The 22,008-nt window shown below is 41.4% G+C and overlaps 1 protein-coding gene across 4 annotated transcripts in view; it reads left to right on the top strand.

Annotated features, from left to right (window-relative positions):
- LOC124280374 overlaps positions 1–18,814 on the top strand; it is a 28,629-nt gene extending 9,815 nt beyond the window's left edge. For 2 of the 4 annotated variants that reach the window (XM_046716281.1, XM_046716282.1), the window contains 12 exons: positions 125–209; positions 889–1,143; positions 2,987–3,081; positions 5,947–6,063; positions 6,589–6,649; positions 8,948–9,055; positions 11,366–11,430; positions 12,053–12,124; positions 12,914–13,016; positions 14,343–14,409; positions 16,094–16,200; positions 16,782–18,814. In XM_046716281.1, coding sequence (XP_046572237.1) covers positions 125–209; positions 889–1,143; positions 2,987–3,081; positions 5,947–6,063; positions 6,589–6,649; positions 8,948–9,055; positions 11,366–11,430; positions 12,053–12,124; positions 12,914–13,016; positions 14,343–14,409; positions 16,094–16,200; positions 16,782–16,823 — 1,177 coding nt within the window. In that variant the 3' untranslated portion in view covers positions 16,824–18,814. The remainder of the gene's footprint in view (positions 1–124; positions 210–888; positions 1,144–2,986; positions 3,082–5,946; positions 6,064–6,588; positions 6,650–8,947; positions 9,056–11,365; positions 11,431–12,052; positions 12,125–12,913; positions 13,017–14,342; positions 14,410–16,093; positions 16,201–16,781) is intronic. The other 2 variants (XR_006899666.1, XR_006899665.1) reach the window with 2 other exon arrangements.
- The last annotated feature ends 3,194 nt before the right edge of the window (positions 18,815–22,008 follow it).

Raw genomic sequence — 22,008 nt, 5'->3', positions numbered from 1 at the left:
ATCTCCTAGGAGATATCATATGATCTCACACAAGCAATATCTCCTGTGGAACACAGTTTTGGATGATAAATGTTCTAAATAAGATTCTCATAACTGATTTTATCACATGTTTGTCTTGTTACAGAGACACATTGAAACAGCAGGCCGAGAGTGTACTCATTACTAACATCAGGCCTTGTCTGGAGAAGCTGAAAGACTTCCTAGTAAATGTATGTATATAACTATATGCGAGACATCTGTAAATGTTCAAGTCCTGGCAAACTAGTGGTTGATATCACGAGCATCAATCAAAGCAGTTGGTATACGATGACATGACAATCAGTTTAGGAGCTGGATCCCTCAATCTCTACAGTTTATTCTTGTGATTAGTTGCTGGAGACATTGTCTTTTTAGCTCATCTGACTTTCAAGCAACTGAGGTAGATTTAACTCTGATTTACCAAAAAGCCCCAAGCAGTTAGTTGCTCAAACCTGGTTAGAAATAGTATCACCACAGGAATCCAGCAATCCATGTACATCAGACTACACAATAAACGCTGAATAATTCATGTGTGCTCACTGGGATGCAGAAAATATGTCAGCATGTTGAGACTGCATAGATATTGCTGTTTCATAATTAGGTGCAAATTTGATTAAACCCATCAGTTGCTTGATGAAGACAACCAAGAATTAGTTTAATAACTAATATGGAACTTGAACCCAAGATCATAGTATTCTGGCACGTCTAAGGGACATTAGTCTGTACACCTAGTTGTGCAGACGTATCTTTTTGGATTCAACCCATGATGAAAGCACTCTGGCATATATAATGGAAATAACTTTGCACAGCAAATTGTTGTACCTTTTCCCATTATAAGAGGTATTGTCAGAAGATAATGTGATGTTGCAGGAATACATGCAACACCTCAGGGCAGCAGAAGGGGTGTGCACGCTCAAGAATGGTGTGGAGTTCTACCAGATGTGCCTCAACTTCCACCTGTCCTGTGACATGTCACCACAGGAAGTGCATGACCTTGGTCTCAAGGAGGTTGCTAGGATACGCAAACAAATGCTGGAAATATCAGAAAAAGAAGGTTTTGGACAAGATCTTAAAGCATTCCAGAAGAAATTACATACAAGCAAGGAATTCAGTTTCAGTTCAGTGGTAATAAGTTTTGACATAAATTTATCAGAATATGAATTTAACATGCCTTCTACAGAAGTGCATTGCTTTGAGGAATTCAATTCACTATGTATTTATGTGTACAAGCAAAAAAGCCAATTGTTGCCAACTATTCACCTCTATCACTTTCGCCAGTACTATTGCTAGTCTGAGTCCTTTTCCATGACTGCAATTATGTGACCATTAAACATTCTCAAAACTATTAATGTATAATAATATAAAGGAAATACAAATGGTATTACTACTAGTTTTGACTACAAGTACGAAAATTACCGATCATATCAGGTAAACCGATTCGCGAAAAGTGTACCGCATTATCTCGTATTATGAAGTTAGAATTGCAATATACCGGTTAACCGGTATTATCGCCCATCCCTACTGATTATCTGATCATATAGTGGCCAAACTTGACATTTTTAATTGCGATTCAGGTCTCTGTATTCAATAACAATGTTGTTATTTGACAAGGCAAGCCAGATATCTTTATGACAGTGTTCTGTTTTCTTATTCAAAATAAAATCCTGAAACAAAATAAAATCCTTAAACAGATATGGAAAAGGAACTGTATGTAGAGATCTTGAAAATGGAAACTGTTTAATGATAAATTCTTACTTTGATGTGTCTGGTGTGTTCATATTGAGCATTGACTCAGTGAGTGAAAGTTTAAATTTACAGTCAGATCGGCAGTATTTCAGCCATATCAAGACTAAAACAAGTTTCAAATTGACCATGAATACATGTAAATTATAAAAATCCTGTCAACGAAGGACAGTAAAACCAACTAGAATATCACAGTATCAAGAATTAAAACTAACATCTCATTCTAAAATTAGATTTCAAATTAGGACAAGACAGTATTAAAATGGGCTATAGATCGCCAACAACTGAAGGTAGATCACCATACTAGGGACCATGGGGACTTACAGTGCCTTTGCTACCTGGATGGACCCTAGTTGGATTTACACCGTCCCTTCAGATGTTAGCGATTGTAGACAAATCTAGCCTTTAGTTAAAATAACATATCTCCTACGATTAAATAATGTGGTAGGTTTACATTTTTTTGAATGTTTTGAGACTTACGTATCCTCTCAGGAGGACAATAGTTTTACAGTACTTTGAACCCCATCGAGGATACAGCCACTATCAATCTCAGTTACTAATCTAAACTACCAATCATAAAAGTACATGTATTTACAAGACATATTAATCAAAATTTGTCTATCAATTCTATCTCTTTTAAAAATTCAATAATAAAATGATGATTATCATTATAAAAAGATCTTTAACAGTTTTAACACTGAAATATTTATCCCTTGTGATGGAAAAATCATTTTGATACAGTCAAGCAGGACATGCTTGACATATTGATCCAGATGATATTCAGTTGATTGATAACATAACAGCAGATGACATCTTATTTGCCTTCATCGCAGTGCATGAGAATCTGTAAAATATGTACATATTGCCATGGTAACTAGTGTTGAAGTATTAACACTATGAGAGATGGTGATTCCTGCATCTGATCAAGTTAGCCTGGTGATTCCTTTTTCCACTTTGTTTGTATAGTCTGTGGCTCTTAGTAATTTGTGGGGGCGGTGAGGTAGCCTAGTGGTTAAAGCATTTTCTCATCATGCCAAAGGTCTGGGTTTGATTCCCCGATGGGTACACTGTGTGAAGCCCATTTCTGGTGTCCCCCCTGCCGTGATATTGCTGGAACATTGCTAGAAGCGTTGTTAAACTAAACTCACTCACTCACTCACTCGTAGTATTTGTTTTATATGTGAGTATTTCGTGTCAAACTGTGACTTGTTGGTGTAACTTACAGGATGAAGTGATGAACTACGTCAAGGACATCTGCTTTAACCAGATCCGTCCCCAACTCCATCGACTGTTTCACACCCTCCCAGACATTCCTCTAGCGTAAGTACTGGTATCACAAGATAACCACACACTCCCCAGACATTCCTCTAGAGTAAGTACTGGTACAGGAAGATAACCCACACTCTCCCAGACATTCCTCTAGAGTAAGTACTGGTATAGGAAGATAACTCCCACACTCTCCCAGACATTCCTCTACATTCCTCTAGAAGTAGTACTGGTATAGCAAGATAGCCCACACACTCTCCCAGACATTCCTCTAGAGTAAGTACTGGTATAGCAAGATAACTCACACTCTCCCAGACATTCCTCTAGAGTAAGTACTGGTATAGCAAGATAACTCACACTCTCCCAGACATTCCTCTAGAGTAAGTACTGGTATAGCAAGATAACTCACACTCTCCCAGACATTCCTCTAGAGTAAGTACTGGTATAGCAAGATAACTCTCCCACACACTCTCCCAGACATTCCTCTAGAGTAAGTACTGGTATAGCAAGATAACTCACACTCTCCCAGACATTCCTCTAGAGTAAGTACTGGTATAGCAAGATAACCCACACTCTCCCAGACATTCCTCTAGAGTAAGTACTGGTATAGCAAGATAACTCACACTCTCCCAGACATTCCTCTAGAGTAAGTACTGCAAGATATAGACAAGATAACTCACACTCTCCCAGACATTCCTCTAGAGTAAGTACTGGTATAGGAAGATAACTCCCACACTCTCCCAGACATTCTCTCTAGAGTAAGTACTGGTATAGCAAGATAACCCACACTCTCCCAGACATTCCTCTAGAGTAAGTACTGGTATAGCAAGATAACCCACACTCTCCCAGACATTCCTCTAGAGTAAGTACTGGTATAGCAAGATAACCCACACTCTCCCAGACATTCCTCTAGAGTAAGTACTGGTATAGCAAGATAACCCACACACTCCCCCAGACATGCCTCTAGAGTAAGTACTGGTATAGCAAGATAACTCACACTCTCCCAGACATTCCTCTAGAGTAAGTACTGGTATAGCAAGATAACCCACACTCTCCCAGACATTCCTCTAGAGTAAGTACTGGTATAGCAAGATAACTCACACTCTCCCAGACATTCCTCTAGAGTAAGTACTGGTATAGCAAGATAACTCACACTCTCCCAGACATTCCTCTAAGTACTGGTATAAGATAACCCACACTCTACATTCCTCTAGAGTAAGTACTGGTATAGCAAGATAACTCACACTCTCCCAGACATTCCTCTAGAGTAAGTACTGGTATAGCAAGATAACCCACACTCTCCCAGACATTCCTCTAGAGTAAGTACTGGTATAGCAAGATAACTCACACTCTCCCAGACATTCCCTCTAGAGTAAGTACTGGTATAGATAACTCACACTCTCCCGGAGACATTCTGGTATAGCAAGATAACTCACACTCTCCCAGACATTCCTCTAGAGTAAGTACTGGTATAAGATAGGCCCACACACTCATAGGTCAGACATGCCTCTAGAGTAAAGTATTACACCTCTCCAGACATTCCTCTAAGTAAGTACTGGTCCCAGACATTCCTCTAGAGTAAGTACTGGATAACAAGATCACACTCTCCCAGACATTCCTCTAGAGTAAGTACTGGTATAGCAAGATAACTCACACTCTCCCAGACATTCCTCTAGAGTAAGTACTGGTATAGCTGGTAAGATAACTCCACACTCTCCCAGACATTCCTCTAGAGTAAGTACTGGTATAGGAAGATAACCCACACTCTCCCAGACATTCCTCTAGAGTAGTAGTACTGGTAAGTAGCAAGATAACTCCACACTCTCCCAGACATTCCTCTAGAGTAAGTACTGGTATAGCAAGTACAGGGAAGTATATAGCAAGATAACCCACACTCTCCCAGACATTCCTCTAGAGTAAGTACTGGTATAGGAAGATAACTCACACTCTCCCAGACATTCCTCTAGAGTAAGTACTGGTATAGCAAGATAACCCACACTCTCCCAGACATTCCTCTAGAGTAAGTACTGGTATAGCAAGATAACTCACACTCTCCCAGACATTCCTCTAGAGTAAGTACTGGTACAGGAAGATAACCCACACTCTCCCAGACATTCCTCTAGAGTAAGTACTGGTATAGCAAGATAACCCACACTCTCCCAGACATTCCTCTAGAGTAAGTACTGGTATAGCAAGATAACCCACACTCTCCCAGACATTCCTCTAGAGTAAGTACTGGTATAGCAAGATAACTCACACTCTCCCAGACATTCCTCTAGAGTAAGTACTGGTATAGGAAGATAACCCACACTCTCCCAGACATTCCTCTAGAGTAAGTACTGGTATAGCAAGATAACCCACACTCTCCCAGACATTCCTCTAGAGTAAGTACTGGTACAGGAAGATAACCCACACTCTCCCAGACATTCCTCTAGAGTAAGTACTGGTATGGCTGAATAATCACAAGATAACTACTGGTATAGCAAGATAACCCACACTCTCCCAGACATTCCTCTAGAGTAAGTACTGGTACAGGAAGATAACCCACACTCTCCCAGACATTCCTCTAGAGTAAGTACTGGTATAGCAAGATAACCCACACTCTCCCAGACATTCCTCTAGAGTAAGTACTGGTATAGCAAGATAACCCACACTCTCCCAGACATTCCTCTAGAGTAAGTACTGGTATAGGAAGATATTCCACTCTCTCAATGACATTCCCAGAGTGTAAGCAGCATGTCCTTATCTCTTTGATTAGAGTTTTCAAGAACTAAATTTTGATGAACTTAAAGATTTTGTAAAAAAAGAATTTGTACCAAAACTTTAATTATTATTAGCTCTGTGCTGACTTTGACAAGAGTAGTCATTTGTGTATGATGATAACTCTCAAGTGTTGACATGATGTTGTGACCCTTGCAGGTTACAGTTAACACCACCATCCATGGCCAATTCCCCAGCTGGGTTCTACACGGCTGGGACAGCAGACAAGTCCAGGCCAGGCCTCTACCAGATCAATGCGAATAAGCTGGAGTCTTGGTAAGTAATATATTTTCCCCATAAATGAAAGTTGACATGTAGGTTTATCTGTTTATTGGGCAAACCCTGCCATCAGGTACTAGAGCACCCCTGTTCACAACTTAGTTGAGTCTACCTGTCTTGAATTACTTTGGGACTTCCAGTGCTGAATATCATGCACTGAGTACATTTATATGTAGAAAATTTGGTGGTATTACTTATGAGTTTTATGGAGATGCACACAGTCTTTAAGGAACATCCTTAAGTTCATCCTAGACCATATTAGTGGGGAGTTGGCGAGGAGAAAATGAGTGCATGATTCTCATCATTTACTGATTACAATGAAGCCATCTTTGTCATTTTTGTTCATGTTGATGATTTGAGTAGTCTGGATGCTCCCATTATCAAATGCTCAACCTGCCTTCCGTTTGCTGCAGCCAGGGACTCAAACCACCTACCATCCGTTCTGGGGGTAGTCACTCTATCTGCTACACCACTGAGATGGTATATATTGTAGTATGTCGTGATAATTGTATGTGTTCACAGTAAGAAGTACGAGTTTATGGCGTTGAGTCTACATGAAGGGGAACCAGGACATCACCTGCAGGTAGGCTAGTCTTCATCCACAGTCTGTGCAGTGCGTAGATATTCTGGAATGATGCAGGGAAGGTTGAGATATATCACATTTAGAAAGTTCCTGCTGAACTTCCAGGATATATGGATGTCGTCACTAATTAGCCATGTTTTTTCCTCAGGTTTAGGTTTGTTTACTGAAAGCTTTATATACCAGCTTTTCTGCAGCAGTGAATGGGACCATGTGTAGCTGTAACTGTAGAGGAAGTGATGTAATTCCAGCGGATATTGCATGGCTTTATTGTAAACAGCTACTATTGCTAAATGTACTTGTCATTAGGTATTATAATAGATATGCCTTACATGACCTATAGTTACAACTAAATCACCGGTCGCTCGCTGGCTAACCTGTGCACAGCTGATTGCTATTTCTGGCTTTGTATACATGACAAATGCACATGCTTAGCAAAAACAAATTAGAACAGAAAAGTTAAATAATCTTGTCTAGTGATGTTTAATTGCAAATTTTTCATTGTTCATCTTCTCTTGTTCGTTCGCGCGAAGCGATACAATGTCATTTTCTTACCCCTGAAAAAAGTTTGACGAAAGTGTAACCCGTAGATAAGCCAACCCTCTTATACAGATGGCTGTTTTTGGTCCTCAAAATTGGCTTATCTCCTGGAATATATGGTACATTGGTGAGACTGAAAATAAATACAGGATGCCATTGAGAAAGTTGTCAAATGTAATGTGCTATACTTGGAATTTCAGTTTCTCAGTAAAGTACAGGTTCTAGAACTTAATCGGGTTGAGTCCCATCAGGGATTCGAATCCAGTCTCAGGGTCAGGCACCAAGTCAGCACGTAGCAAGTCAGCAATCTAACCCACTCAGCCAGCACAGCTTCCACAAAAATGGAAGTCTGACAACTGGTAGTCTAGATCAGGTGGGAGACGTGCCAGTTTATGCTTGTAAGAGGGGAACACATATTGACACTGTAGCAAGAATTATTCTTAATACATGGATTGTATTTCTATGAGGCTGAAAATATGCTGAAAGCCATTAAAACGCAATTTGATATTCATACTTTCTTTACTCACACAAATGTGAACATATATAAATGTAACTGGCAGATATGTTTTAAGTGAACATCTGTGGATAATTTCATCTGAAAATGTCCAATCAACAACAACGTCAGTGATGCAACAACGACATCAAACAAAGGAGGGGTCACTTGCAGACAATATCGTGTGTGCCCACTGTGCACAAGATACAAATTTCTCAGGAACAGCTGTGGAATGGTCTGCCAGTGATGTGGAAGGGCCTGTGTCAATTCAGCAACTGTCCTCACAACTCTCCGTCCAGGCCCATCCCACAGATGCTCGATTGGGTTCATGTCTTGGGACAATGAAGGCCAGTCCATCATATGAACTTTCTCATTACTAAAAACACCCCTTGTTGCCCTGGTTGCATGGGGACGTGCATTATCATGCTGAAACACAAAATGGTTACGACCGCCATGTTGATCTATCATTGTGAGTACATCCGGATGAAGGATTTTGTCCACATTACGTTGAGCATTCAGATTGCTGTTAACCACTACCATCTGGGATCGGAAGTTGGCATTGATAGCACGTCAGATCATGACACCACCTCCTCCAAAACGATCATGTTCAAGGACACTTTGGCTCAAGTCTTTCTCCTTGATGTCGATAAATCCGTTGATGTCCATCTGCAAAGGATACGTTAAACCTGGATTCATCTGAAAAAATGACATCTCGCCATGGCCTGTTGCCAAGATTGGGTCAACCAACAGTGGATGGATGCACATTTAAGTGCCTGGCAACCATCACATCTGAAGCACCTTGGCTGACCATACTGATAGCATGATTCCTTTCGACTTGTGTCAAGCGTGGCATTTTCTCAAAGTGATTGAGTGTCACAATTCCTTGTGCTTTTAAAGGGCCTGGGTGCAGGTAATGCACGTGCACAACGTGTTTCATGAATGTGGTTGTGTTTACAAGAACTGTCAAAGGTTCAGTTTTAAGCATCAAAGTTCATGTGAGAGGAATGCTTGGGGACTCGAACTCGAAATAGACCAAAATAGCAGCCTTTTATTCCTACATCCTCTGTATCACAGGAAAAAATCTTCAATAGAACTTTTGTAAGTTCCAGGACAACAAATACCAATTGCATTTTTATTGGCTGTCAGTGTATTTTTGGTTACGTGATTGCCATGCTTTATGCATACAGAATATTTTTATTAATATGATAAAATCAAGACATTTAATCGACTGCATCTATGCTTGCTTATCATATGAATCCCTTTTGCAGCACAGCCTTTCTATGGCTACAACTGTCCCCGTGTTCAGACAGTATGTAGAGGACGGCAAGTACTACTTGACACCAGGGAGGTTCCCCATGCACACAGCATACATTGAGGTGAGTGGTCCTTGTGTCAGACAGTATGTAGAGGACAGCAAGTACTACTTAACACCAGGGAGGTTCCCCATGCACACAGCATACATTGAGGTGAGTGGTCCTTGTGTCAGACAGTATGTAGAAGACAGCAAGTACTACTTAACACCAGGGAGGTTCCCCATGCACACAGCATACATTGAGGTGAGTGGTCCTTGTGTCAGACAGTATGTAGAGGACAGCAAGTACTACTTAACACCAGGTAGGTTCCCCATGCACACAGCATATATTGAGGTGAGTGGTCCTAGTATCAGATGAGTAGTATGTAGAGGACAGCAAGTACTACTTCTTAACACCAGGGAGGTTCCCCATGCACACAGCATACATTGAGGTGAGTGGTCCTTGTGTCAGACAGTATGTAGAGGACAGCAAGTACTACTTAACACCAGGGAGGTTCCCCATGCACACAGCATACATTGAGGTGAGTGGTCCTTGTGTCAGACAGTATGTAGAGGACAGCAAGTACTACTTAACACCAGGGAGGTTCCCCATGCACACAGCATGCATTGAGGTGAGTGGTCCTTGTGTCAGACAGTATGTAGAGGACAGCAAGTACTACTTAACACCAGGGAGGTTCCCCATGCACAGCATACATTGAGGTGAGTGGTCCTTGTGTCAGACAGTATGTAGAGGACAGCAAGTACTACTTAACACCAGGGAGGTTCCCCATGCACACAGCATACATTGAGGTGAGTGGTCCTTGTGTCAGACAGTATGTAGAGGTTCCCCATGGACATTGAGGTGAGCAAGTACTACTTAACACCAGGGAGGTTCCCCATGCACACAGCATAGTGGTCCTTGTGTCATGTGAGCAAGTACTACTTAACACCAGGAGGATGCACACAGCATACATTGAGGTGAGTGGTCCTTGTCAGGGAGGTTCCCCATCAGACAAGTATGTAGAGGACAGCAAGTACTACTTAACACCAGGGAGGTTCCCCATGCACACAGCATACATTGAGGTGAGTGGTCCTTGTGTCAGACAGTATGTAGAGGACAGCAAGTACTACTTAACACCAGGGAGGTTCCCCCATGCACACAGCATACATTGAGGTGAGTGGTCCTTGTGTCCAGACAGTATGTAGAGGACAGCAAGTACTACTTAACACCAGGGAGGTTCCCCATGCACACAGCATACATTGAGGTGAGTGGTCCTTGTATCAGACAGTATGTAGAGGACAGCAAGTACTACTTAACACCAGGGAGGTTCCCCATGCACACAGCATACATTGAGGTGAGTGGTCCTTGTGTCAGACAGTATGTAGAGGACAGACAAAGTACTACTTAACACCAGGGAGGTTCCCCATGCACACAGCATACATTGAGGTGAGTGGTCCTTGTGTCAGACAGTATGTAGAGGGACAGCAAGTACTACTTAACACCAGGGAGGTTCCCCATGCACACAGCATACATTGAGGTGAGTGGTCCTTGTGTCAGACAGTATGTAGAGGACAGCAAGTACTACTTAACACCAGGGAGGTTCCCCATGCACACAGCATACATTGAGGTGAGTGGTCCTTGTATCAGACAGTATGTAGAGGACGGCAAGTACTACTTAACACCAGGGAGGTTCCCCATGCACACAGCATACATTGAGGTGAGTGGTCCTTGTGTCAGACAGTATGTAGAGGACAGCAAGTACTACTTAACACCAGGAGGTTCCCATGCACACAGCATACATTGAGGTGAGTGGTCCTTGTGTCAGACAGTATGTAGAGGACAGCAAGTACTACTTAACACCAGGGAGGTTCCCCATGCACACAGCATACATTGAGGTGAGTGGTCCTTGTGTCAGACAGTATGTAGAGGACGGCAAGTACTACTTAACACCAGGAAGGTTCCCCATGCACACAGCATACATTGAGGTGAGTGGTCCTTGTGTCAGACAGTATGTAGAGGACAGCAAGTACTACTTAACACCAGGGAGGTTCCCCATGCACACAGCATACATTGAGGTGAGTGGTCCTTGTGTCAGACAGTATGTAGAGGACAGCAAGTACTACTTAACACCAGGAAGGTTCCCCATGCACACAGCATACATTGAGGTGAGTGGTCCTTGTGTCAGACAGTATGTAGAGGACAGCAAGTACTGCTTAACACCAGGGAGGTTCCCCATGCACACAGCATACATTGAGGTGAGTGGTACTTGTGTCACACAGTTGTATATCCATAAAAAAATTGTTCTCCTTCGTGATTTCAGTAAAGATGCGCTTTTTGAGCGTAAAATGGTAAAAATGTAACAAACTTATCCTTACTTTCTGTCTTGGTACACAGGGTTGGGGCCTGTACTCAGAGTCACTGGGCCTGGAACTAGGAATGTACACAGACAACTACTCCCTGTAAGTTCATAGAGTCTTGTACTGTCTCTTTAATTGTGCCTTTCTTTTATTACATTTGGTAACTACCTGTATTACCCTATAACGGCATAGGTGTTATAGTCATCTGTCGTTTTGCAAAGAGTTGTGTCCATTAGCTGTGTCAGGATCCTCTTGGTGCAGGACTAAATTAAGTCCTTCCTATTTTACAATGGGTAACACTCTTTCTTAATTCAGTAGCATGTATGTTCCGGACATCTGTCTTGGTGGAAGGAGTTGTGTCCCTTAGCTTGTCAGGATCTACTATTTTGGATCATTATCCTCTGTCAGACTGAATTGTAGTTTGTAGCAGTGTTATACTATATTTCACATAAGTGAGTGAGTGAGTTTAGTTTTACGCTGCTTTTAGCAATATTCCAGCCATATCACGGCGGGGGACACCAGACATGGACTTCACACATTGTACCCATGTGGGGAATCAAACGAGGTCCTCGGCGTTGCGAGCGAAAGCTTTAACCTCTAGACTATCCCACCGCCCCTTCACATAAGTATAATGAATATTTGAAGAACTGTCTGAAGCATTAGGGTGCTTGCAGGGACTCCATCTGTAACTTCATGAAATTATACAATGCCTGTCTTTTTTTAGGTTTGGTCGCTACAGTTTTGAAATATTGCGAGCAGCTAGACTTGTTGTAGACACAGGACTCCACGCCATGGGGTAATAATAATATCAATGATAATAATTCAATAACAACAAAAACAGCAATAATAATTCAGTGCGTAACCTCACAAGCACTGGATGCTTGAAGCTGTCAACAAAGGATAGTTTGAAAATATGGATCTTTAATCATTGCTTGACGAAATTGAAGAAACTCAAGAGTTAAGTCCAAGACATCCTCGATAATCTCCAGGGTATACGCTACGATCACTCTTCACTATACCCTGGATGCATCCTGGGCTTGGCCCGATAATTATATTACCTCCCTTTGCTGGCTCCGCATTCTCACAGTAGCCAATCAGCTAAGCCGCCGTTACATCCAAGCTTGCCAGTGTCAACAAAGATAGCGGTCGCAGTCGCGAGGGTTTGTTAGCAGTGACACTCAGATTTGGGGGGAAATCATACAGACAAATTGACAGATCTGAAACTTTTAAAAAATATATGAAAGAACTCCTTCTACCTCTTTCAGAGTACCTCTGCATCAATTGTGTTGCCAAGTTTAAATGGCTAGATAATTTAAGAAGCGAAAGTGAGTTATGATTGGTTCGCTCAACTTCCCAGCGTAGACACCTGATTGGATAAAAAGCTAGCAAAGGGAGGTAATAAAATCATCGGGCCAAGCCCTGGATGCATCCAGGGTATAGTGGACAGTGATCGTAACATATACCCTGGAGAGGGTGAGTCCAAGATTGTTCCAATCAGATTCAGGATATTGTTACACTGTCTAACCTGGTAACAAATATAGCTATGGAGCCTATTGAAGACTGACCAGTTCTATGACTACTCCAGGTGGACCCAGGCTAAGGCTGTGGAGTACCTGGTGGACAATACTCTGTCTGATGAGTGGTCAATGAGGAATGAGGTCAACAGGTACATCACCATTCCTGCTCAGGTCAGTGACGCTGTATGATGGCAAGATAAGAGCTTAGTCTCTGAATACAGATTTAATTCTGATACAAAAATAACAAAAATCGAAAAGGAGACCCAGTGTGCTCAGAGATTCAAACCTGAAGAAATCTACACTTGCTCCATCTGGAGAATATGCATTACAGACATGGTTGGACGGAGGGGAAAATAATGTCTTCAGGCAGAGGCCCAGATAAGCTGCGTATCCGGGTAAAATACACATAGAAAATTTCCAATTACGCATTGAAAAATAATTGTTGCGTACCAATTACGCATTTAAAATGTTAGATACGCAAAGAAGTTTAAAACAAATGCGTACAGAATATATTTATAAAAATCGCTCGCGTAATGAAAAATACATCAATTGCTATCAAGCTGTACTGTTAGTATAGGACAAGTGTTGTACTGTCAGTATAGGATGAGTGATTTTTTATGAAATCATTTCCATTATATTTAAGTTGGTTTTGATTAGGTATAACATAAGGCAGGACATACCTGCTTAGTAAATTTACTCAATGACATAATACTTAGGTGAGTAAAATGACTGAAATACGCACATATTTGAAAGCAGTGGGTAACGGAAAATGAAATACCCACTCAACATTCATAATACCCACTCCAAAAAGATACAGTGGGTACAGTACCCACATGAGCTAAATCTTATCTGGACATCTGGGTTCAGGGACTGTGAGACGAACTATATGAAGGCATAAGCTTGCTTGTTTATCATGACACTCAGAAACATTTGGACTGTATGTTGGCAGCCCATGAACCATCTAGTATATCCAGTGAAGATAGTTTGAACACCTCACTATGACAGTATGAATGAAACACAATCATCCAAGTCACCAAGCCTGGCCACATGATCAAGTGTTTTGAGAAACACTGTGTTTCCTACTAAGTTTCTTGTTTAGTGAACAATATGAACTTTTACATTTTAGGAACAGAAAGTATTCATTGATTGAGGAAAGTATGCAATCAGTGAAATTATGGCTGTATGTGTTCAGCCTACTATAAATCAACTCTGTGCCAGACAAATGGCAACAGAATGCATGCAGAATGGTTTGTGCTATCAGTTCCCATTTACACACAACCTGCTAAGTTACCAAACTTGGTCCTGATTCATCGGCTCCTACGGCAAAGAGGGGTTACTGTTGAAAATCTACACAAGTGTCTGAATATATAAAAACTTGATGTGTATGTTTTACCAGCCATTGACAAAACTAGTATGAGGTATCTATGGCTACTAAGGGCATGTTTATTTATAAATATTTTGAACTGATTATCGTAATGATATGCATCATTTATTCAGGCTTGTGCCTACAAAATTGGTGAACTGAAACTGTGGGAACTTCGACACAAAGCAGAAAAGGAGCTTGGTAAGTAACTGAAGCTGCATAAAATCTTCCAAATAGTCTCCAGTGAGCACTTGTCTGCTTGTACCAATATCATGGCAATGTTATGGCTTGTACTGTTAGTAAACAGTAAACAGTATTATATATCAATATGAGGTTCTTGATACTACAGATCAGTTGCCAATCCTTTTATCAGGTTACAGGCCACTATTTCTGGAGACCTGCCCACTATTTCAGGTGACATGTTCAATGTTTCAGGAGACCTGCCCACTATTTCAGGTGACATGTTCAATGTTTCAGGAGACCTGCCCACTATTTCAGGTGACATATACAGTGTTTCAGGAGACCTGCCCACTATTTCAGGTGACATGTACAGTGTTTCAGGAGACCTGCCCACAATTTGAGGTGACATATACAGTGTTTCAGGAGACCTGCCCACTATTTCAGGTGACATGTTCAATGTTTCAGGAGACCTGCCCACTATTTCAGGTGACATATACAGTGTTTCAGGAGACCTGCCCACTATTTCAGGTGACATATACAGTGTTTCAGGAGACCTGCCCACTATTTCAGGTGACATATACAGTGTTTCAGGAGACCTGCCCACAATTTGAGGTGACATATACAGTGTTTCAGGAAACCTGCCCACTATTTGAGGTGACATGTTCAGTGTTTCAGGAGACCTGCCCACTATTTCAGGTGACATATACAGTGTTTCAGGAGACCTGCCCACAATTTCAGGTGACATATACAGTGTTTCAGGAGACCTGCCCACTATTTCAGGTGACATATACAGTGTTTCAGGAGACCTGCCCACTATTTAAGGTGACATGTTCAATGTTTCAGGAGACCTGCCCACTATTTCAGGTGACATATACAGTGTTTCAGGACACCTGCCTACAATTTCAGGTGACATGTACAGTGTTTAAGGAGACCTGCCCACAATTTGAGGTGATATGTACAGTGTTTCAGGAGACCTGCCCACAAATTCAGGAGACCTGCCCACAATTTCAGGTGACATGTACAGTGTTTCAGGAGACCTGCCCACAATTTGAGGTGACATGTTCAGTGTTTCAGGTGACCTGTCCACCATTTCAGGTGACATGTTATATGTGTTAGGAGACCTGCCCACTATCTCAGGTGACATGTTCAATGTTTCAGGAGATATGTCCACATTTTCAGGTGCCATATTCAATGTTTCAGGAGACCTGCCCACTATTTCAGGTGACATATACAGTGTTTCAGGAGGCCTGCCCACTATTTCAGGTGACATGTTCAATGTTTCAGGTGACATGTCCACTATTTCAGGTGACATGATCAATGTTTCAGGAGACCTTCCCACAAATGCTGGAGGCCTGCCCACAATTTGAGGTGACATGTTCAGTGTTTCAGGAGACCTGCCCACAGTTTGAGGTGACATGTTCAATGTTTCAGGAGACCTGCCCACTACTTCAGGTGCCATATTCAATGTTTCAGGAGACCTGCCCACAAATTCAGGTGACATGTTCAATGTTTCCAGAGTCCTGCCCACTACTTCAGGTGCCATATTCAATGTTTCAGGAAACCTGCTCACTATTTTGGGTGACAAATTCAATGTTTCAGATGACATGTCCACTATTTCAGGTGACATGATCAATGTTTCAGGAGACCTGGCCACAATGTTCAGGTGACATGTTGAATGTTTCAGGTGACATATTCAATGTTTCAGGAGACTTGTTTGATGTGAGAGACTACCATGCAGCAGTTCTTCAGTGTGGGCCTGTTCCACTCACTTTCCTGGAAGGAGCCATAGAAGAGTATATCAGCACCACAAAGGTTTGTAACAGTTCTGTACCACATGTAGGTGAAATGTCTATATTTTGTCATGGACCTATGCACGTTTTTCATAAGGCTGAAAACATTCATTGAAGAACATTAATGTCAAACTCGGTGATCTGATCTCTTCATAAAATCAATGTTGGATTTAAAACAATTTACGTCAGGAAGACCTCTGATATTGACTTTCTAATTAGTATTTGGGGCATTCAAATCTTTTTTCCTTTTTGATATATCAAATTAATTTACAGACCTCTAATCTCTATGTCGTTATATCACATTGTAACTTTGGTGTATCAAAGATTAAGATAGACGGCTCCCTGGTGTCTCATTCCATAACTGCTGTCTGAAGTGTAGTTTAAATTACCTAATTGAACATACCTTAATGAGTGAGTGAGTGAATGAGTTAGTTTAGGTTGACACCAGTTTTAGCAATATTCCAGCAATATCATGGCGGGGACACCAGAATAAACATTTAAGACTCCTCATACAGTAACCATCCTGCTTAAGTCATTATCCTCGCCTGATTGTGTTTCTGTTTTAAGATGAATCTGTTGCTACTTTTGTATGTTGTGTCACAGGAAAACCAGGGCTCACCTTCCAAGAAAGCCAAGGCACAGTAAATGCTGGATTGGAACAGATTCACCGACTAACCAGAAGATGATTTTAGCAAATTGTAGTTATGAATTGACATTCAGTTCAAGATATAAGACATATTGACCTCTGTGACTCCACAGTTTCATGTGGATTTGGACAATTACATTTAAAAGTCTTGTGTTCAAGAGAAATACCTGAGATATTATCTGATTCTAGTAGTTATTGTTTTTCCCCATTTACCAGTAAGATTCCATGAAATTACAAAGATATGATTAGTTGATTTAGGTGAATTGTTCACGGAATGTGAATCCAGAGATTCGTGTGAGTTTCCATAGCAGTAAACACAGGTTTTGTTAATACATATCCATTGTATATTTGAGCAATGTTATTATTGACCCCAAATGGGTAATAATTAGGTTTGATTCAATGATAATCCAAACATGATGTGTAGGGTTGTGTTTGGTTATGACAATTTTGTAGTTTTGTGAAGAGCATTTGATAAAAGTTTGCCTTATATCTTGCCAGAAAAATAGATTCAGTATTCAAAGATGAATCTTGGAGCCATTTTTGAAAAAATCACCCCCAGTCTCCTGGTGTCATTTCTAAATGTGTTGTCCCCAGTCTCCTTTCCAAATGTGTTGTCCCCAGTCTCCTTTCTAAATGATTTGTCCCAAGTCTCCTGGTGTCATTTCTAAATGTGTTGTCCCCAGTCTCCTTTCTAAATGATTTGTCCCAAGTCTCCTGGTGTCATTTCTAAATGTGTTGTCCCCAGTCTCCTTTCTAAATGATTTGTCCCAAGTCTCCTGGTGTCATTTCTAAATGTGTTGTCCCCAGTCTCCTTTCTAAATGACTTGTCCCCAGTCTCCTGGTGTCATTTCTAAATGTTTTGTTCCCAGTCTCCTGGTGTCATTTCTAAATGTGTTGTCCCCAGGCTCCTTTCTAAATGTGTTGTCCCCAGTCTCCTTTCTAAATGTTTTGTCCCCAGTCTCCTTTCTAAATGTGTTGTCCCCGGTATCCTTTCCTAATGTGTTGTCCCCAGTCTCCTGGTGTCATTTCTAAATGTTTTGTCCCCAGTCTCCTTTCTAAGTGTGTTGTCCCCAGTCTCTTTTCTAAATGTGTCATTACCAGTCTCCTTTCTAATGTGTTGTCCACAGTCTCCTTTCTTAATGTGTTGTCCCCAGCCTCCTGGTGTCATTTCTAAATGTTTTGTCCCCAGTCTCCTTTCTAAATGTGTTGTCCCCAGTCTCCTTTCTAATGTGTTGTCCCCAGTCTCTTTTCTAAATGTGTCATTACCAGTCTCCTTTCTAATGTGTTGTCCACAGTCTCCTTTCTAAATGTTTTGTCCCCAGTCTCCTGGTGTCATTTCTAAACGTTTTGTCCCCAGTCTCCTTTCTAAATGTGTTGTCCCCAGTCTCCTTTCTTAATGTGTTGTCCCTAGTCTCTTTTCTAAATGTGTCATTACCAGTCTCCTTTCTAATGTGTTGTCCACAGTCTCCTTTCTAAATGTTTTGTCCCCTGTCTCCTTTCTAAATGTGTAGCCTCCTGTCTACTGGTGTCATTTCTATATGTGTTGTCCCCAGACTCCTGATATCACTTTTGAATGAGCCATCCCTGGAATCTTTAATGGAAGAGACATCTCTCCTGGAATTATTTCAAAATGAGATACCTGCATATCCATTTCGTCTGAATGAGCCATACTTGTATCTATTCAGCCATGTCAGTTTGAGTCATCCCAGACAGGTATCTGGTCAGGGAAGTTAGTGTGCCTTGTCAATGTGATGTCCATTTCTCTGTGACAGTTTGCTGTCTCAAATTCCAATAATATTTGCCTCTCAACTGGAAACATTTTATTGAAATATCTTTCTATTCAAGGTTGGATCGGACATTGCTTTTCAACTGTCTGCCAAATATTTCCTTATGTGCAAATAGTCAGATCCAATATTACACACTAGATATCTACGTCATAATATGAGTTATATTTACTGTTTTTACTGGAATAATATATTTTTTAAAAAGACTTTGGTTTTTAAATCAGAAAGAAAGGGAAAATGTCACGAGCAATGTCAAGGGCAACAGATTTGCCAGCAACAACATCAGGGAGATACATGATCAATGTCAAGAGCTTTGGCTGCAACAACATCAGAGAAGTATAGGATCAATGACAAGAGCTTTGCCTGCAACAACATCAGGGAGATACATGATCAATGTCAAGAGCTTTGCCTGCAACAACATCAGAGAGATATAGGATCAATGTCAAGAGCTTTGCCTGCAACAACATCAGGGAGATACATGATCAATGTCAAGAGCTTTGCCTGCAACAACATCAGAGAAGTATAGGATCAATGACAAGAGCTTTGCCTGCAACAACATCAGGGAGATACATGATCAATGTCAAGAGCTTTGCCTGCAACAACATCAGAGAAGTATAGGATCAATGACAAGAGCTTTGCCTGCAACAACATTTGGGAAGATTAGGATCAATGTCAAGAGCTTTGCCTGCAACAACATCAGGGAGATACGTGATCAATGTCAAGAGCTTTGCCTGCAACAACATCAGGGAGATACATGATCAATGTCAAGAGCTTTGCCTGCAACAACATCAGAGGAAGTATAGGATCAATGTCAAGAGCTTTGCCTGCAACAACATCAGGGAGATACATGATCAATGTCAAGAGCTTTGCCTGCAACAACATCAGAGAAGTATAGGATCAATGACAAGAACTTTGCCTGCAACAACAGAGATAGGATCAATTACAAGAGCTTTGCCTGCAACAACATCAGGGAAGTATAGGATCAATGTCAAGAGCTTTGCCTGCAACAACATCAGGGAGATACATGATCAATGTCAAGAGCTTTGCCTGCAACAACATCAGAGAAGTACAGGATCAATGTCAAGAGCTTTGCCTGCAACAACATTTGGGAAGTATAGGATCAATGTCAAGAGCTTTGCCTGCAACAACATCAGGGAGATACAGGATTAATGTCAATGTCAGCAAAATCATTAGGGAAACAAAGGATTAATGTCAAGAGATTTTCAACTTTCAACTTCCTTTCCTCCAACAACTTCAGGGGAAATAGCAGGAAAGGGACAAGTTCATTTCCTCTAGCCACATCAGGGAAAAGGACACTTTTCCATCAATAACATCAGGGAGAAATAAGGGGAAAATGTCTTTTCCTCCAACATCAGGGGAAAATACAGAAACATGGGTAAGAGCTTTACCTCCAACAACATAATTGAGAAACTGCAAAAACAAGGGCAATCACTTTGCATCCGATAACATCAAAATGTGAAAATGGATTTAATACCTATGCTGATATACCGTGTGGCATGTCCAAGTCACCAAAATGTGTACTGAGGGTCTAAACTGGCAAGAGATGTACAATAAAGACCCACTGTTGGAAGTAGGAACAGAGTGACCTCAACACTCTCGCTATTAGCCCTCAGTGATGACCTGGTGTAGAATGTAAACCCAGCACTCGATTGCTGAGTATAGGAGTTAACGAAATGGGGAAGCTATAGGGAATCTATATGAACAGAGCAGGCTGCTGTCAAACTTTGCAAATTGTAAGAGTCGACTAAATGGAGCCGGTGGTCAGGCTTGGTGACTTCCTCATTCTATGAATACACAATGCCATTTAGAAAGTGGTCAAATGTAACATATGATATATTTGGGATTACACTTTCTTAGTAAAGTACAGATTCTAGTACTCTTGGGGGGTTGAGTCCCAACCGGATTTGAACCCCCACCCTCAGACTCCGGCACCTATTCGGCAGCACACAAAGTCAGCCGCCTAACCTGTTCAGCCACTGTCGACTTAATGGGGGATGAATGTGATCAAAATGGACATTGTGGATGTTTTCCACCTTGGTGAATCCCCTAGCAGGGCTAAGGTGCTGACAAACCTAGAAACCTGATCAGGCCGAATCGGGATTCCAGCCCACTCTCATTGATTTCTCCACCCTTCACAGAGACTTGTGGTACCTCAAACGACTACTTGTGCCTCTAGAATAAAATGAGGGTAGATTAATTCCTTTAGTACCTGTTTACAAACATATAATCAACATGGAGACATTTTAAGGGTTCATTTCACTGAGCCAATTGTTTATCTATCCAGCATGCACACAAGAACAATAATTTTGCATGTACCACAATTAGAGGTGAGGTGAAACTGGGTTTAACGTCGTGCTTGAGAATATTTCGCTCATATGACGACGTGCATGCGTGTGTATGTGTATGTGCGGCTGCTTGTACTAGCCCAGACTTAAGCTGGTTTTATAGTGCTAGCCCACTGAGATACCATGCCGCAGTGAAGCATGAATACCCCACTCAGACACATTATACTGACTCCGAGCCGACCAGTCCTTGTTGTACCCATTAATGCCGAGCGCCAGGCAGGGACCAACAAGTACCATATTTCAACGTCTTTTGGTATGACGCGGTCGGTGATCGAACCCGCGACCTTCCGCTCTCCGGGCGGACGCTCTAACCACTACACCACGGAGGCGGTCACCACAATTAGATTATGACACTACAAGGAACATACTTCACCATTCTAAACCACAAGAGGTAGCCACGAATCTAACAAGATATGCAGTCCGTTTGAAAATCTGTTTTCCGCAGGATTACAGTTGAAAAGGTTGATTTGGAATAGTAATATGCCTAAGCACAGACCATGTGTTTAAAAATGTCACAAAAGGTATTCACCGTTAGGCCCACTTCTTTCGTCGAAAGAGTCAGAAGGGTTGTAAGATCCACCAGCGCCAAGCAAATCAGCTGATTCAGTTGCAACAAGGCGTCTGAGGTTGTTAGTTCTGTTGTATACAATTATTTCATGTGGTATGATATTGTACTATGGCGTCAGCCAACTTGTTTACTTTAGACCACCCAAGTTGTCCAGAAGATGATTCCCTCATTGAATTAAATCATCAAAGCACTGCCAACCAACTGTAATTCACCAAGTATTATCTCAACTATCCTGCTCTCAGTTTTTCTGTGTTTTCTCTGCAATGCAAATATATAGATGTCTTTGAACTATTCAAATGGTGTAAAGGGGCTTTTTTGTGACTTCAATGACGTCACGAAACTAATCCAACGCACGAAAAACTCTCTGAAGTGTTTCAATGAGGCAGAAAAAGAACTGCTTCTCAAGTTGATTACGTGGTATACAACCTAATGTACCTGGTGTAATCCAATTAGAAACTGGAATGAG

Source organism: Haliotis rubra, unplaced genomic scaffold (genome assembly GCF_003918875.1).
Source record: "Haliotis rubra isolate DU_JTF1 unplaced genomic scaffold, ASM391887v1 Scf266, whole genome shotgun sequence".
Taxonomy (NCBI): domain Eukaryota; kingdom Metazoa; phylum Mollusca; class Gastropoda; order Lepetellida; family Haliotidae; genus Haliotis; species Haliotis rubra.
Note: the sequence above shows the minus strand (reverse complement) of the source record. Positions and strands in the feature narration are given on the sequence as shown.